The sequence below is a fragment of the Hyaena hyaena genome, unplaced genomic scaffold, assembly GCF_003009895.1.
Source record: "Hyaena hyaena isolate Hyena2069 unplaced genomic scaffold, ASM300989v1 scaffold_6, whole genome shotgun sequence".
NCBI lineage: Eukaryota > Metazoa > Chordata > Mammalia > Carnivora > Hyaenidae > Hyaena > Hyaena hyaena.
Window position 1 is genome coordinate 6,899,730 of NW_024080638.1, and position 19,072 is coordinate 6,918,801.

Sequence of the window (19,072 nt, forward strand, 5' to 3'; positions counted from 1 at the left end):
GAAAGATCATGGCAATATGAAAATATTCTATACCTTAAAAAGGGGAACAAAAGGTAATAAATCAAATAGTTAAAAAATTTTATAATAACCCCTTGTTATGGAAAATTTCAAGCATATCTATAGAACCAAAGAGAATAGTATGAGACTCCCATGTACCCATTACCCACGTTCCATTTTGTTTAATCAGGTATGAACCTTTTAAGATTCTTGATACATGTTACATTGTGGACAATGGAAACATTCTGCTAGAATGAATCACTGTCTCATGTATACTCTGTATAAAACTGCTAATGAGACACTTTCAAAGACAGGATTGGTCTGGATCTCACAGTGGGCAGGGAAATGATACGAATTGCCTTATCCATAAGGTGGAAATGATGGTGGGTATGGTGATGATAAGGATAAAACTCACATGTGACATGATTAGCCCGAGACGGTTTTGTTGGTAATTATTGGAGCTGAGGATGAAAACCGTGACTCTTGACTGCACAAATTTCCTACTCATTTTTCTCTATTGCATTTTTTTAATGAGACATACACATTGCATGTTTAATTCTAACTTTCATTATAACTTCCAGTTATAAGTAATAAATAAGTCACGGGCTGTCATGCACAGCATGGTGACCATAGTTGTTAATACGGTACTGTAGATTTGGAAGTTGCTAGGAGAGTAGATCTTAAAAGTTCTTCTCAAAGGCAAATTTAGAGCCATCTGTGGTGATGGATGTTAACTAGTCTTATGTGGGGATCATTTCACAATACATACAAATATCAAATCATTATGTTGTACACCTGAAACTAATATAATGTTATGTGTCAGTTATATCTCAAAAAAAGACATCCTGATTGCTTAAAATGAGCCAGAATATTTTGCCTTACTTGTAAAGTTAATAGTATCTGTTTTTGTTGACAAAAATAAAATTTTACAATCCCCGACTTAATCTTTGAATTTGTCTTTTATAGACACATCCTCCATCAAAAATCCTCCCTTAACCTTGCTGGACTGAAAATCTGATGCATAGACAGTCCTGGGATATTACAACACAAATTACTTTGTTCTTGCATGTGGCAAGTATGTTAGTACTTAATATATATTTGTACTTGAAGGAGGATTTCACATTGTCATTTAGCAGAGGTTTATCTGGTGTCTTTATTAGAATATTATTATACAGTGAGACATAAGCTTATGTGAGTAATTGAAGTTCTATCTCAGAGAAACCCTTGTTTGTTTGCTCTCTTTCTTCACCCCGTGAATGAGGCATGTGTATTGAGTTTCTTATTCACTGAGCCTGAAAACACATTAATCAGGTTACTCGGGCTGGGAGAATGGGAGTGGATACAGTGTTTTCTGGGAAGGGAAGAGGAAGGAAGAAGTGTTGACTGGAGGTCTCTGAAACCTTAGCTCTGCCCCATTGGTGAGCTGAGCTAAGCCCAGTTAAAAAGAGACGAGGTCAGCGGCTCCCTTTCTTTCCAATAGGAAAATATCTCTGCAGAGAGGTCTGGGTAAGGCAGAAGTAACTTGATGACAATGCCACGGCTACGTGGGCTCATGATCTCCAGCATTTACTCCGGCAGGGCTAGACCAACACTCAGCTATTTCAAACTCCTAAGGATTGTCAAGGTTCATGTGGCCAAGTCTGAGGACACTGGGAGAAGGGGATAGGTGTCTTAAGTGGCTCCCTTGACTTTGTCTCATAATCTCACTGCTCTTTAAGAATTCTTAGCTTGATTATTTTTAAAGTTCATTTATTTATTTTTGAGAGAGAGAGCACCACAGGAAGCATGGATGAGGGGCAGGAGACAGGGAAAGAGAGAATCCCAAGCAGGCTCTCCACTGTCAGTGCAGAGCCCAATGCAGGGCCTGAACTCATGAACCGTGAGATCATGACCTGAGCCGAAATCAAGAGTTTGTTGCTTAACCAACTGAGCCACCCAGGTGCCCCTCGTAGCTTAATTTTATTCCTCTGAGAGAGTTATGTATTTCCATTTCTAAAATAACTTTGTGATTTGGGGGATAAGGGGGATAGACTTTGCTATTCGGCATGAAAACTAAACACAGAGTAGAGAGCTTGCTGAAGGCCTGGCTGTGACGTGTTTGGGATCAACTACTGGATGGTCTTTAGGACTGAGCAAGTCCTCCCAGTTTCATCAGTCTCTTTCTTTATGACCTTGAGTGGATCAAAGTGAGTATTCGTCCTCATCTTTTGGAGCCAGGGCCTTAGGAATTTGAAGTAGCTGTGGGTCAGCAGAGCCCCACATGGAGAAAATGCTGGAGATAATTGAAGCCCTCTCCTAATGGGGCTAAGGTTAAGGCTCCTCTCTGAGGTTGAAAAGGTCTGTGGGATCATCTTCTCTCTCTTGCTCATCTTATAGATGAAGGAATAGAACCCCACTTGGTAAATCTTTCCTCTGTTCTGTGGCCACAGTTCTAATGAACAGTCACCTGGTACCTGTGTCTTTACTATTGGCCAAGAAGCAAACCAGATCAGTTCCTGCTTTTCAAGGCTGAGACTCAAATAGTCTCTCTTTAAATGCACTGTGGCTGAGTACATTCTATTCCTTTGGAGGTGAAAAGAAAGTACAGAAAAGGTGGCATTGTTATCAGGCCGTGTGGAACAGATGGACAATGTTCAGTGAACAATGAGGACAGCTTGTACTAGAAAGACAGTTGAAGTCATGTATTTCAAGGATGCTGAGGAAAGATAGTGAACAGTGTGTAAGAGGGAGGGGTACCAAAGTTATCCTCAGGTGCAAGACTTAAGTTAAACACTCTGAAGATATGTGCAGGTGAGCCCTAATATGGGATTTCACTTCCTATAGACTACGTGTATGTAAAATATAATTAGGATAGTGATAGGCTGGGAGAGAGCATCTTAGAGTCCTTACCAGATTTTGGGCAGTGCCTTTTGAGTACTGACATCCTTATGACCAGGACATGGGTAGGAGAAACTTTAAGAAGGGTAGGGTAGAATCATCTTACTTCCCATTGCCTTGTTCATAGAAAAGCAGTCAGCAAACATTTAACTGAATTTGACATGGCAGTTTGAAACATTAATAAATCTATAACTATCATGTATCTTGTTATTTTTAAGAGATGGGTTTATCAACAAGTCAAGGAGCATGCTTATCTCAAAGGTCTTGCCGAGTGACAAGGGTGGAGTGAGGGTCAGAAGAGAATGGTAAGGAACAGACACATGGAGGAGGTGGCCTTCAGTGGAGACTTGAATAACATGTAGGAGTTAGCTGGGCAAGGACCACAGACCATTTTAGGCAGGAGGAGTAGCCGGTACTTTAGGTCATAAAGGTACAAAGGTCCTAAAGCAGAAATGAGCTTGGTGGTCTTTGCAGATCAGAAAGGCCAGCGTGAGTGGAGTCTAGTGAACAAGGAAGCAAGTGGGGAGGAGGCAAGGTCAAAGAGAGAGATAGGTAGGGGCCAGGACACATATAGCAGTGGCTTCTTAAAGGCCATGATTGGCAAGAGTCTGGGTTTTTAATCTTAGGAACAAAAGGGAAGGCATTTGGATTTATGTAGGGAAATGATAGGATACAATTTTTACTTTAAGCAGACAGCCAGTGTTACAATGTGGAGAGAAGGTTGTAGGGAATGACAGTGGAGGCGAGGAGGCATTCAGGAGACCGTCACAGAGACCCATGTGGCTGATAACTATGGTGGTAGAGCTTGGGCTACAGGGGGACTTGGGTAGATTTTGAATGAAAGGCCGACCAGACTTGCTGCAGTACTAATATGAAGTAAGAAAAGGAAGGATTGGTGATGACCTCTAAGTTTTTAGCTTTAGCGACTGGGTGGGCAGTGGTTACTATTCTTTGGAATGGGGAAGTTCAGGGCAGAACAGATTGGGCAGTCAGGAACCAAATTGTTTTGGCCATATTGAGTTCAAAAATGCCTGTTAGTCATTAAAGTAGAGATGTTATGGCAATTGATTATGAGTTTAGTTAGGGGAGTCATTTGTTAATAGATGGTGTTTAAATCCATGGGAGGGGAGTAGACCATCTAGTGAGATGAGCTCCAGATGAATAGTCTAGGCGTGGCCCTGAGGCATGACAATATTTAGTGGCCTAGTACCTAATTAGGAGGCAGAACAAGTGGTAAAGGAGACTCAGAGGATTGTAGTGTAGTAGAAGAAAAAAAGTAGAGGAAGCCAAGAGAAATGTTTTTAGAAGAAGCATGATCAATAGTGACCATTGTATGCAATAATATATGGAGGTCATGGTGATCATGATTAGAAGTGTGAGATGTAGATGCAGAAGTTTGGTTGTTGTTGTTTTTTATATATATATATATATATATATATATATATATATAGTTTATTTATTTTTGAGACAGAGAGTGAGAGAGCATGAGTGGGAGAGGGGAAGAGAGAGGGGGAGACACAGAATCTGAAACAGGCTCCAGGCTCTGAGCTGGCTGTCAGCATAGAGCCTGATGCGGGGCTCGAACCTACAAACTGTGAGATCTGACTTGAGCTGAAGTTGGACACTTAACCAACTGAGCCACCCAGGTGCCCTAAGAAGTTTGGTTTTAAAGACAGAGTTTCTCTTCGAGTTGGAGATACTTTGAACAATGTTCCAAGATAGCTTTTATCAAATGTCAGTTTTTTGTGTGTTTTCCCAGCCTGCCTACCTTTTTCCCTACAAGCCACAAGGTGGAGCTAATGAGTCAAGCGATTAGGCTTTAAGTTTAGCCACTCTAGTGCTTTTGGGTTGGGGGGATGGGTTAAATGGGTGATGGACATTAAGGAAGGCACTTTTTGGGATAAGCACTGGGTGTCATATGTAAGAGATAAATCACTGGGTTCTATTCCTGAAGCTAAGACCACACTGCACGTTAACTAACTTGAATAAAGAAAAAAAAATAGAGAAAAAAAACAAGGACAGAGATTTTTTGGAAAATTGAGTCAGGGGGAGAAAGGTCCTTTTTCCTAAAGAAAAATAATTATACATTGAGAGCCTAATTTATTGAAAATATGAAGAAGCAGGATATAGAAATGTACATGATCTCAAATGTTTTAAAAAGTTAGAAAAATATGTAAAAATTAAGAATCTGAGATTCCCAGGGATGGCAGACTAAATATATAAACTTCTTTTTCATGAGACCTCACCAAGATAACAATAGAATGTTTTTGTCTTGTTTGAAGTACAAGTCTGCAAAGATAAAAAGCAGCAGAGGAGGAAACAGTAGCAGTGCAGTGGGGACTGGAAAGCAAATTGCGAAGTGATCAGGGACTCAGGTGCCTCAAAAAAGCTGCCTTTGAAGCTGTATGGGGAAACAACTAAGAAGCCACCTGGTTTACACCGTAGAATCCTTCAAAAAGTTTGAGAATTGGCAGCACCAAGTAGGTTCCTCTGGGGTTGGGGGAGAGAGCGCTGAAGAGAAAAATTAGTCAGGAATCTGTTTAAGAAGTTAGAGCTTCTAGTTCTGACCTTCTTCCTCACACGGGAGTGACTGTCCCTTCTGTACTCTGCCAGAACTGGAGGCATATTCTCTGGAGGGTAAAACAGCCTCTGGACACAGGGACCCCAGGCACTGTTGAGGACAGGGGCTAAAATCCTAAAATCAGGTTGTTAAGTAAAAGATTAGCAAATGTTGAGACTTTAGTCATCTTCTTCTGCTTGGCTCTCAGCCTTAAATCTTCCCTGCAAGAATTAGAAGAGCCTCTTCTAGAAAATCTAAACAAACCAAGAGAAGAGACTTGAAGATACTGATATTGGGGAAGGTTCCTCAATGAAATGACCTAGCAGGGTCCCTGTAGAGAATTGTCAACAAGTTCTCCACATGCAGAGAGCTTTCAATCAGGTTTTTAGTGTTTCCCTATTGGATGAGTGGGCAGACAAGGTCACTGAATATTTAAGAGAAAGTTCTAATATGAATATCGAGTAAAAACAAATAAAAAAAATGTTACTGAGTGAAACATCATAGAGGGAGCAGCAAATTTCCAGGAAAAAAAATCAATATCTTCAGAAAGAGATGTCACAACCATAAAACAAGAATTTTTTTAGTATCTAGAGAACAAAGAGCTCATGGAAATTAAAACCATGATAGAAGGTAAAAAAAAAATTAGAAGAATTAGAAGAAAAAGTTAAGGAAGTCACCTGTAAAGTGAAGCAAAAAGATAGATGGAGAATTTGAGAGAAAAAAAAAATAGGAAAATGAGAGGACCGGAGACCTCAGTACCTACCTTCTGAATAACAAGAGTGCCATGAAGAGAAAACAGAAATGGGAAGCATCAAAGAAGTCATTCAAGAGAACAAACTAGAGAGTGAAGACAAAATACGTTACCAGTTATGCATAGAGGATGAGATTTCCCCCTCTTTTGTGTTTTTTTTTTATATTCCAAATTTCCTGTAACAAATACCTCTTCTTAATTAAAAAAATTAACTTTTGTAACAAATATCTCTTAAAACTAGGGGCAAATATGTGGTTTCAATATTACCTACATGGCCTAGAAAAGTTAACTCATAGGTGATCCATTTTCAATAAAATGAATGTGTCACAAGAGCATGTCAAGAAGGGCACCCTAAGTTCAATCATTTAATCAGGAATTATGTCACTAGGACCAAGGTCAGACTCCTCTTCCTGTCTGCAAGCAAATGCTCTCCTAGAAGGCCACCCAAAAACAAGCTACAGGACTATGTTGGGTATTTGATTTTTATTCCCATTCAAGCATCTTTCTTTATTACAGAACACTCATTATTCTACTTGAATCCCCCTTGGTGGGGGGGATGTTCTTTTGGGTCACCAGCCATTGGCATATCACAGTATGAACCATTCTGCTCTGCAGTTCTCTACGTGTGGCCGAGCAGTTCTCACTGCTTTCATCTGCTTCCTCAACCCTGCATCCTCATGTCCCTCTTACAAAAAGATTTGAAGCTTAAAAACCTTCCGGACTTGAGGAGGCTTTTTGGTAGTTACTGACCTTTTGTGTTGGAAGCTGTTTTTGCACCACCTCTTCCTCCTCCCACAAGTTTGTGAGCCCACAGCCTCACCAGCCAGAGACCTGAGCATGAGCTCTGGGGGTGGAGCTGGAATGCTGAGCTTTCCAGTTGATCCTGACCATTGCGTTATTTTCTTGGAAAAAATCCAGTACAGAGATTGAACACCAAACCACAGAATGTATCTGTGATTTAACTTCCAGACACTGTTGTCATTGTAGTTCCCTGGTTATTATTAGCTTGTTATTAACATTTTGGATGACTGGTATTATGTGTCCATTGTTTAACTTTTTTATTACGGAAAAACTGAAACATCCAAAAGTAGACTGGAAGCGTAACACTCCCCCACAGATCCATCGGCTTGCTCCAGCAGTTACCCACACATGGTCCATCTCATCTGAGCTCTGTGCCCACCTGCTCTCCACCCCTTGGATTATTTTATTTTATTTTATCTTACCTTATTAAGTTTTATTTTGAGAGAGAGAGTGTGTGCATGCACAAGCAAGGGAGGGGCAGAGAGAGAGAAAGGGAGAGAGAGAGAGAGAGAGAGAGAGAATCCTAAGCAGGCTCTATGCTATCAGCACAGAGCCGGATGCGGGGCTCAATCTCACCAACCGTGAGATCATGACCTGAGCCTAAACCAAGAGTCCGACACTTAATTGACTGAGCCACCCAGGTGCCCCCCTTGGATTATTATTATCTTTTTTTTTTTATGTTTGTTTATTTTTTGAGAGGGAGACAGACCATGAGTAGGGCAGGGGCAGAGAGTGGGGAAGACTCATAATCAGAAGCAGTCTCCAGGCTCTGAGCTGTTCAGAGCCCAACACGGGGCTCAAATCCATGAACCTTGAGATCTTGACCTGATACCAACTCAGGCATTCAACCGACTAAGCCACCCAGGCATCCCACCCCCTTGGATTATTTTAAAGCAAATTTCAGGCCTCAGAGCACTTCATACAAAAATATTTAGTGTATACATATGTCTAAAATACAAGTGTTCTTTTAAAAGAACCACATTAATGTTACACCCAAAATTATTTTCTTAAGATTTCCTCAAATATCCAGTAAACCAAACAAACTGATAAACTCCAATGAATGGAGTGTTCATTCCCCAGTGTCTCAGGCACTGTTTTTGTAAGTGTTTTTCCAAATCATGATCCAAATAAAATCCATACTTTGCCTGATAGGTTTAAGTATTTAAAAAATCCCTCCTCATCTGGGGCGCCTGGGTGGCTTAGTTGGTTAAGCGTCCGACTTTCGCTTAGGTCATGATCTCGCGGTTCGTCGGTTCGAGCCCCGCGTCGGGCTCTGTGCTGACTGCCAGCTCAGAGCCTGGAGCCTGCTTCAGATTCTGTGTCTCCCTCTCTCTCTGACCCTCCTCTGCTCACTCTCTCTCTCTCTCTCCTAGAAATAAATAAAACATTAAAAAAAAAAAATCCCTCCTCATCTATTTTTCCTTGCAAATTATTTGTTAAAGAAATGGAGTCATTTTTTTTCTCTCTACATTTGAAAAGAAGGGTAGTGAACTACCAGATTACTAGAACCATTTCAAAATCACGATGAAGTGTTCTACATTAAGAAAAACCCACAGCATTTGAGAGAAATTTATTTCGTGTCTGTTGAAACGTTGCCTTCTCCTTGAGGCTCTTCCTGGCTGCCTTACGTCAATTCCATCATCCCCCAAATCCTTAGCATTTACATCCCACTGTCTTATTCTCTTTGTCTCCTCAGCGCTCGGCACTACCTCATTCACTCTATATTAATTTATTTTACCGTGTGATGTCTGCCTCCTTTCTAGAATGTGAGCTCCATGAAGGCAAGAGTTTTGTATGTGTTGTTCTCTGCTATGTCCCCAGCCCCTGGGTCATGAACGAAGACACATAAAGGCAGGGCAGAAACAGGGTGAGGATGGCTGTATAGGGGAAGGGCAGAGGGACGCAAAGTAGCAAAGTATCTCCATGCGCTTCACCTTCGGATTTACGATATCCACTAGAATCAGAGACCCCTACAGAGTTCTCTGAGACGCCCAGATGATGAATATCTTTGCTTGTCACTCAGGGATGGAGGCACCTCTCCGGAGCTGGTGACTGGGCCCCTTGGCCCCTACAGTCTCAGGCCCCATCAACCACAGGGTGGTCTGACCAGTTTTAGCAACATAGCCTGTGCCATTTGGAGTACGAGGCTGCACCTCTCAGATCATCACCAACTATGAGCAAAGATGCTTCCAACGAGGATGGTAGTCTTAGTTCAGCAGAATTCAAAACATGTTTCCCAACCCTGTAGTGTGGTTGGGATCACAGTCAGACCGGGAACCCCCACACTGTCCTGGAATACAGCAGGAGCTGCCTCAGTGAGTCCCCACTGTGCTGGGAGCTGTGTGGCGTCAACCCAGTCCCTCCGTTCTACCTTAATGTTCCTATCTCTAAAATGGGGATAATATCCTTTTACTTCTGTAGGGTCGTTGTGAGTCTTTTCTGCTGCCCAGTGAGGTGGGGGTGTTAGTGTGAATCCTCCAGCAGCCTGCCCGAGAAGGGAGCATTCTGGTCACTTCAGGTGACGTGAGCGTAGCAGTGGCCGAGGAGCCAGGGAGGGCCCAGGCTAACTAGGGAAGGAGTGTGGCTGAATCTGGAAGCCCCCTCACTTGCTTTAGGATAGGGACAGGAGATACATTTTGTCTGGTGTAGCTGTGTGGAGCCGACATCTCTTGCCTTCCATCCCCTCCTAGGGGCCTTGACATCCTCAGCACAGTCTTGGGACAGAACAAGGGACAGGAAGCCCCACGCTGTGCTGACTGGATTCCAGCATGTTCTGAGAGCATTTCCAGCTTCAGTTAACGAGGTTCTTGCCACAGCTGACAGAGAGTATATCACTGGAAGAGCTCGACCCGTTCCTAGTCTGAGTATGCGCTTTGTCCAGGCACATCTGAGGTGTCCCATGACAGGGGTCCAAGGCAGTGATGGGGATGCCAGCCGGCCCCTCCCTGCCACCCCGTCGTGCCTTGGGGACCACCCAAATGTCTCAGTGGACAGCACTGTGTGTCTCTTTGTCTTGGGTGGAGATTACGAGTTTTTATTACTGCTGGTACCAGACGAGTAGATTTAGAATATTTTCTGTGTTCTACGAAATCCAGAAAAGACCCCTAACTTTTTTGTGTTTTTACTTCATGTATCTGTGTGCTGTCCAGTATGGCAGCCACTAGCCGTAGGTGGCTATTCTAGTTTAAATTCAAATCAGTTAAACACAAATTTAATCTAGTTCCCCAGTCAGATTTCAAGAGTTCAATCAGCAGATTATAGAAAGTTTCCAGCATTAGCAGAGAGGCGTGTCCAGCACACAGCAAACATTCCTCCTCAAAGCCTGGTGGGCGTGGGGAGGGAACTTAAGAGCGCTCAGGAGAAAGATGGGTGACAAACCAAAGATAAGCTGTTGCAAGTTTTACCTCATGTTCTTCTCAAGGTAAAACACTTCTCAAAGGAGATATCTCAGGGGAAGACTTGAGTTTTCCTGTGTTGGCACATTCCATTAGAAGGTCCCCTCCCAGAGCGCACTCAACTAACTATCAGCCACTCCTCACTATTTATCTCATTATCAGGGACACAAGGTGCCCCCTGCTTAGCCAGGGAACGCACCTCCCTGACTCCATGCTCTGCTGGAGGGTGCCTATGGGAAAAGCATGAGATTAGAAACTTTCAGAGCACTTTGTGACTTCTGAGGTAGTAGGAAGGAAAATTCTTAATCATTCTTGATTTGCTGTTCATGCTTCTTATACTCAAGGAAGAAAAAAGAAACCCTGGGAGAAACAGATGTTTTTCTGGAATGTGGGTTGCATCCTTTTCTGTCCTAGCTAGTGGGGTCTTAGTAGGAGAGCCAGAACCAGGTGAGGCAAAGGAGGTGCCCAGGGCTCAGATTTAGGGAGATGCTGGGCTCAGGGGCCAACCTCACACTTACAGGAGCCCCGAGAGAGATTGTCTCCTTAAATTTTGCATTCCGGGCACCTGGCTTGCCTCATCCTGGTCCTGACTAGGCTGGCTCTATTTGAGCTCATTTATCACTCACTCTAGACGATGCACCATGTGATTGTACATCAAAGCAGCTTTGTACTATGTCCACACCTCTTCCCTAGCTGGAACCCCTCAGGTAGGGGCTGTACCTGGTCCAGAGGGGTGGACAGGTGAGTGGCTCATGGATCAATGAGGAAATCCGTCCACCACGGATCTACTCGATGAATCAGAGTCCAGAACTCTCCTGACTTAGACTTTTCCGTGAACAGTTCAGAGAACGTCCTGCGTTGTCACCCACCAGGCTCCACAGCTGAGTCCTCTCTGCACATGGAGCAGCTGAACCCTCCATCAGCGTGGCTGAGGATGTGCACTGCTCTCCCCGCTTGTACTGGCCCAGAGCTTCGGTCACTGTCAGTATCAGGCTGTTACTGCACTGGAAAGCTCTGACAACAGTGCCACCCCTCCTCCACCCCACTTCCTCCGGAGTCCAGCAGCCAGACTGTCCTGGGAGCTGGGCCTCCAGGGCGCGCCACGATTTGGGGGAGGAATGGGGTCAAGAAGCACCTGCCTGGGGCTTGGAGGCTCCTCTGTGAACTCTGTGTTACATGCTTCCCCTCTCTCCTCCCGCAGAGCGTACTGAAGAAGAGGGACCAAGTGCAAGCAGAGTACGAAGCCAAACTAGAAGCCGTGGCCCTGAGGAAGGAAGACCGCCCCAAGGTCAGGGGAGCCCCTCAGGGAGGGCTGGGCTCCACAGGGCTGAAGTCGCCTCGCTGGCGCCGAGTGAAGCCTTGTCCCCAAATCCATACAGCTCAGGTGGTCAGTGCCAGCCGGGCTGTGTTCATGCTGTCCTTTTCCTGTTTGCTCTCTTCTCTTCGATGTCTTATTTCTAGAAGTTTCTAACGTGCACTCGGGATTGAGTTTTCTGCTGTTTCCTGAGATTTTTTTTTTTTTTAAGACTTTCTGCTTTACCCTTCAAAGGCAGTTCCTCTCTGAAAAATGGGACTGAGGAGAACGGGAAGAACAGTCTAGATCAGTATTCTCAAAAGTGTGGTTTGCTAACTCATCTGCAAGCTGTTGCCGATCCATGACAAGAAAGGTGCAGAAGCTGAGAGTCAGCAGTTTTATAGAAATCTGACCCTTGTTGAATATTCAGCAGGAGTGTTGTCAAACTAGCTCACATGGAGCAAACTACACACTGGTTATGTATAGTAGGTCTACAGCTTTGTCGTATTGGGGGGAAAAAGCCACCGAACAGTGGTCCTTTACCACAAAGTTTAAGAAGCACTGATTGAGCTTATGAAAGATGCCCCCGGCTGCAGGGCTCCGGGTCTAGATAGAGGATCATTCTGTAAAATTGCGTCTGTTGTTTTCGTCCCTGCCATGTGTTGCCTCCTCCCTCCCCCAGCCGGGATGAAAGAGAAGAGTAATAATAGCCGACGTGCAAGTGCTTACGACGTGCTAAGCTCATTACGTGATCTCACTTACTCCATACAACAGTCGTGTGGTTTGGGTGCTGTTATTATTCCCATTTGAGAGATGAGCAAACCAAGGCCCACGACCTCACGCTAGCAAGGGTGAGAGCCAGGGTGCAATCCTGCAGTCTGATCTTCGCACCTCGCCAGTTACCACAATGTCACTGTGTTCCTTTTTGTTTCCAATTGGAAGGTGTATTTGTTTTCTGAAAATGGGTGGGGTAGGGAATGTTTTTTAAAAAAAATAAATAGCAGGGGCCCAGGGTTCCGGGAGGTAATTCATCAGAACTGTTTGTCTTCCTCTGCCTTGGTTCTTGCTGCTGCTGCTGCTGCTACAGCCGAACTGAGATACCCTGGAAAGGACCCAGCTTTGGGAGTTGAAACTCAAACCTCAAAAATGCCACACCTGACTCCATATAGTACTTTTTTTTTTTAAGTTTACATATTTATTTTGAGACAGAGAGAACACGTGAGTGAGTGTCTAAGTGGGGGAGGGGCAGAGAGAGGGGGAGAGAAAGAGAAAAATCCCAAGTAGGCTCTGTGCAGTCCGTGTGGAGGCTGATGCAGGGCTCAGACTCACAAACTGTGAGATGATGACCTGAGCCGAAACCAAAAGTTGGACGCTTAACTGACTGAGCCCCTCAGGTACCCCCATAAAGTACCTTAAAAAAAATATATATATATATATATATATATAAATTTCTTCACGTGATCACCGTAGCAGTCATCTGAGGCCCAGAGGGAGGGCACTGTTCTTTCCCCATTTCACGGGTGAGAAAAGAGCCACAAGGCCGTTTGATGAATTGCCCAGTTTCGTTGATGCCCAAGGTCTTTATCTCGTATGCAGCGGGCATACAATACATGTCTGTGGCATTGCTGCCGTGTCACCCGTGGTGTCTGCAGGAGAGTGAAGTCAGCATACAGCTGATGGAAGGTCAGACAATATGGAGAGGGACTCTTGTCACTGGCCCAGCGTGTGTAGCTGGGACCTGGCCAGAATGCTAGGCACATCCCTTCCACTCCTCTCCCCGCAGGCTGTTGGCCTGCTTCCGTCCTGGGCATCGGGACCATGATGGGAATGCAGCTGTGTGCACAGCCAGCCCCCCTCTTCCGCTACCTCTTCCTGCACTAGTTCCTAGCCTTCCCTGTGGTGTTCTAGAATATGGTGCCATTTGCTGAGCCCGTGTCTCCATCTCATTTAAAGGAATGACATGAAATACTGTGTTTATAGATTTTGAAATTTCGTTCCAACAATTTAGCTTTCCAACAGAAATATAGAAGTCACTTTTCCTGGCTCGGGAGGGAGGGAGAGCTAGCACGTTCTGTCACTGGCCTAGTTTGGAAGCTGGAGACTCTGACTTTACAAGATGTCCTGACAGCATTCATCGCTGCTCACCACTGAATACAAGCTTTCTCAGAGGCTGGCTTGTCACTTAATCTCTGTTGAGCTCTGTACGGAACAGTTCCTTTGTAAAGACAGACGCCACAGGTTATGAATAAATGCTGACCTTGCCCTGGCTTGCTGGCCACCTAAAGGTCACAGCACCTTGGAGCCGACGGAGCCCAGGCAACAGCCATTTCTGGCTCCCACGTCCCAGCCAGCCAGGCTGTGGTGGCCCCCGTCTCGTGCTCTCTGCTCCTTGCGGGCCTAGGCGACTCCTCCTCCAGTGGGTGTCGAAATCTCGCTGTTGCTGTTTTCACCTTCCCAGGGCATCCCCCACATGACTCTTCTCTTGATGGCAGAAGTTCTTAGAAGAAGGGGAAGGTTTCCCTCCAGTGAGACTGAGCAGGAGGCCTAAACACGCCCGCCTTCTCTCAGCACCCTGTGGGTGAGCCGTCTTGGTCTGCCCTCTTTCTGCTAGGACACCAAGCCATGCCAGTGCTAACTCTGCCCTTTTTTAGCAGCTGTGGTACTTACCAAGACAGGGACCGTCTGCCGCCGGGTGCAGATCTGGGGCAGCAGCTGGTTCGGTGGGTGGCAGAGGCCTCTGCTAGTGGAGAAGCGTTCACTAGAAGGAGCACAGGTTCCAGAGCTCTCAGAACCACCAGCACAGCGAACATTCCAGATGCGAGCGTGGCAGGTAGCGGGGGCTCTAGTTGGAAAGTACGGTGGGGGCAAGGAGACTTCTCCGCGTGGAGCTTCTACAGGCCTGTCGTTCTCAGGCCCTCTGGACGAGTGAGGAGAGACGTGCCTGATGTTTCCCCGTTCTCGCCATGGTGGCCGCCATCCCAGCCTGGGTTAGAAAGCCAGAGGTCACGTCAGCCACGGAAGGGCAGGACCCCGCCCCCTCCCTTACGTAACTCCCACGGCACCTTCTATAATGTGCCTGTTGCCATTGTGGGAAGAGGAACCGGGGCTCGGGGGAATGACGTAACAAACGTGCCAAAGCTAACGAGCGTGGAGCTGGGACTGGCCCTCAGAAGTGCCTGGCTTCGACGCTGGCCCCCTTCCCCCACTCCGGGGCTCCCAGCAAGCTTTGCTCCCTAGGTAGAGCTGCTGGCTTTTGTAAGCATGTGTAGATGAACACGAGCGGGAGGAGGGGAGAGAATGTAGACCTTCTGTTGTGTCTTTGTTTCTGTGTGAGCTCCTTCCAGTCATCACACAGGTGAGCTTGTGGCTCCTCTGTCCTCAGTGCACCTGCTCTCTGCGCACCTGTGCACTCACGTCTTCCTCTTCATCTGCCGTACTCTGAGCTTCGTTTCCGTGTGCGTGTGCGTTAATGCATTCTTTCAGGGCACCAATGGCTTCCTATTTGCCCAGTTCTCAATCTTACACTGCCTCAGTGTTTTCTCAAGTTTTTTCCATCTAATGACTCATGTAGAAAATGAAAATATTTGTACAGTGCACAGAGATAAACAGAACAGGTTGCTTGAAATGAGATGACCAGCCTGGGACTCTGGCTTCCCAGAGGGCTGGGGGGTCCATGCTGCTTTGCGCACACCTCACCAACGAGGAAGCTCTGCCCCTCCTTCTCTCAGCAGCCCATGGCCGGGAAGACAGCCATCTTGAATCAGTTCCGTTATTGGTTCTGGGTGCTCACCCATAGCAGCTGTGAGCCCCCTCTCCTCCAGATCTCAGGGTCATGTCTCCCTTACATACTCTTTAGGGACTTTACTAACCTGCTTTCATCCAGGGAGCAGATAATGTGACATCTCCAGGATGGAAACTTAGGGAGAGATTGCTCTTATAAGGGCCTAGAAATGCCTGGTACATGAGAGAGCTCAATTTTTTTTTTTTTTAATGTTTATTTTTGAGACAGAGAAAGAGAGAGTGCAAGCAGGGGGGGGGGGCAAGAGAGGGAGACACAGAATCTGAATTAGTCTCCAGGCTCTGAGCTGTCAGCACAGGGCCCGACATGGGGCTCAAACTCACAAATGGTGAGATCACTGCCTGAGCCAAAGTCGGCCACTTAACCAACTGAGCCACCCAGGCGCCCCTGGGAGAGCTCAATTTTTAAATGAGTGTTGAATGAATTTGCTTCCCACCCTGCTCCCCAACACACACAAATGCTTGAGCTCATCCCACATTACTCCTCTCCCGTCGCTCCAACAACCCATGTTCTCTCATGGAAATTGTCATGAGAGAGAAGGAAGCCACTGTGCCAAATGCAGTGTCAAATGCAATACTTAGAAGTATGATCTTTTGAAGTCCTACCTGGTGATTCTTTTCTGTTGTTGGTGTCTTGTGGTAAGTGACACCCAACCATCAGCATCGGCTTTCACGATCTCCATGTCCTTCAGACACAAGCTAGCACAGCTCTGATGACACCTCAGTCAAAAAATTAAAACACTGAGATGAGCAATGCTGGGCATCCCTGGTCAGTAAACTGATGGTTACAAGGACACCATCCAGAAAGAGACAAAAGTGGGATGAACGGGAGCCGGAGTGTGTGGGCCAGCAGCCTTCCTCTTCATCAGGTTGGGCACCTTCAGTAGCTGGTCACTTCAGACAGTTCATCCCAACTCCTGGTTCCTCTTTTCTACCCTCCCCTTCCCTCCTCCATCCTTGTGTTTCTCTGGGTCTGCTCACTGACTTCTTTCCTTTTTCTGTGCTCATCTTTCTTAGTATCCTTTGCTGACCCCTTCATTAACCCTACAGATTTAGGCTTCTCCATGAATTCCACCCTTTGACACCCCCCCAACCTCCTCTTTAATTTCCCCACATATTAAAATTTTTTTGAATCATGGCAAGATACACATAACCAAAATCACCGTCTTAACTGTTTTTAACTGTATAGTTCAGACTTGCTAAGTAAATCCACATTGCTGTGCAGTGGGTCTCCAGAACGCCTTTTTTTATCTTGAGGAACTGAAATTCTGTACCCATTTCATTAGTCCCCATTTCCCCGCCTCCCAGCCCCTGGCAACCATCATCATGCTTTCTGTCTCCAGGAGTTTGACCACTATAGAACCTCTTATAAGTAGAAACGTATAATATTAGTTTGTATTCATAAATGGCTTATTTCACTCAGCAAAATGTCCTCATGGTTCATCCATGTTGTAGCATGTGTCAGATTTTCCATCCCCTTTAAGGCTGAAGAATATTCCACTGTATGTCTGTACCCCTTCTTGTTTATCCATCCACCTGCAGACAGATCTTGAGTTGCCTCCACCTTTGTCTATTGTCAGTAATACTGCAGTGGACGTGGGAGGACACATACTTCCGTGATACCCTGCTTTCAGCCTTCTGGGTATTCACCCCGAAGTGGAATAACCAGGGATGCCTGACTGCGTCAGTCAGTAGAGCATGCGACTCTTTTTTTTTTTTTAAATGTTTTATTTATTTCTAGCAGAGAGAGAGAGACAGCGTGAGCAGGGGAGGGTCAGAGAGAGAGGGAGTCACAGACTGAAACAGGCTCCAGGCTCTGAGCTGGCAGTCAGCACAGAGCCTGACGTGGGGCCCGAACCCACGAACCGCGAGATCATGACCTAAGTGAAAGTTGGACGCTTAACCGACTAAGCCACCCAGGCGCCCCAGAGCATGCGACTCTTGATCTTGGAGTTGTGAGTTCCAGCCCCACGTGAGTGGAGAGATTACTTAAAAATAAAATCTTAGGGGCATATGGGTGGCTCATTCAGTTAAGTGTCCAATTCTTGATTTCGGCTCAGGTCATGATCTCACAGTTGTGAGATCGAGCCCCACGTTGGGCTGTGTGCTAAGTGTGGAGGCTGCTTGGGATTCTTTCTCTCCCTCTCTCTCTGCCCCTCCCTCTCTCTTTCTCTCTCTCTCTCAATAAACTTAAAAAAAATAAAAACAGAGGCTCCTGGATGGCTCAGTTGGTTAAGTGTCTGACTTCAGCTCAGGTCATGATCTCATGGTTCATGAGTTTGAGCCCCACATTGGGCTCTGTGCTGACAGCTCAGAGCCTGGAGCCTGCTTCAGATTCTGTGTCTTTGTCTCTCTCTCTCTGCCCGCCCCCTCCTTGCACTCTGTCTCTGTCTCTCTCAAAATTAAAATAAACAATAAAAAATATTTTTAAAATAGAAAATTAAAATTAAAAAATAAGATCTTCAAAAAAAAGAAGTCAAAATGATGGATCATATGGTGATTCTATTTTTAGTTTTTGAGGAAGTATCCTACTAAAGTTCTACACGAGTGCAGGGTTCCGATTTCCTACATCTGGCCAACACTTGTTATTTTTTTGTTGTTGATAGTAGCTATCTCCTGGATTTGAGGTGGTTCTCACTGTGGTTTTGATTTGCATTTCCCTAATGATTAGGGATGTGCAGCAATTTTTTAAAAGGGTCACTGGCCATTTGCAGATCTTCTTTGGATAAATATCTATTCAAGTCCTTTGCCCATATTCAGATTAGGTGGCTGCTGTGGTTGAGTTTTCTCAGCGCCCTCTTGTGGAGGGGGGGCTCACCCTTTCCACGGCTGTAGCTTCCTCCTTTTTCTGGTCCATGGACCTTGTCCTTTATCCTGAGCCCTATGATTCATTGTTGCCACCCTAGTCACCCAGACTGCAGACACAGGCTCCTCTCTAACCTGTGTCTTCCTTCTCACGTGCAGTTGGTGGCCACATCTGTCAGCTGTGTCTCCACCAGGTTGGTCTCCCCTCCCCTCTCCTTTGTTGTTACAGCCGCCACCCTGCTTCCAGGGCACCCGGGGTGATCCCACGCCAATATATTTTGGTGTTGACTTATCTCCGATCTCTGGTGAAATCTCAGGGTGAGGTAACATGGGTGAAGAGTGGTGTAAAGGACGAAAGAATATATTTAATAATGTTTTATATTTGGAAAACAAAAAGGCAACCTTTTTCTATGAGACGGAATAAAGTTCATAATGTTCATTCTTGATGGAGGGGCTATGCACATGGTCGATTACCTTGTAAGAATAGCAATTTACAGTATTGATACCGATCAGAACGAAGCAGTATTTGGGGAGCATTTAACCTATGCCAGGCACCAACTATTTTATGCATATTCTTTTCTTTAACCTTGTAACAACCTTCTAAGATGGTTGGTATTGTCCAGAAACAAGCTGAGGCATGAAGAGGTCCAACATCACTTACCTAGGAAGTGGTACGTATGGTATTCAAACTCTGGAAGCCTGGCTCTAGAACTGTCTATATAGTTGGAGGAAGCACAGGCTTCTCTATTTTCCAAAAAAGGGGGCAGCTGACAAAACGTGGCCTCAGCAACCCA

General features: G+C 45.5%; 1 protein-coding gene across 10 annotated transcripts in view; it reads left to right on the top strand.

The window, feature by feature from the left end:
• SNX30 (sorting nexin family member 30) overlaps positions 1-19,072 on the top strand; it is a 129,193-nt gene that overhangs the window by 81,994 nt on the left and 28,127 nt on the right. For all 10 annotated transcript variants that reach the window (XR_005529696.1, XR_005529698.1, XM_039239388.1 and 7 more), the window contains one exon: positions 11,583-11,669. Coding sequence is in view for 8 of the 10 variants with exons in the window: in XM_039239388.1 (XP_039095319.1) it covers positions 11,583-11,669 (87 nt within the window). In the remaining 2 variants the exon portion in view is untranslated. The remainder of the gene's footprint in view (positions 1-11,582; positions 11,670-19,072) is intronic.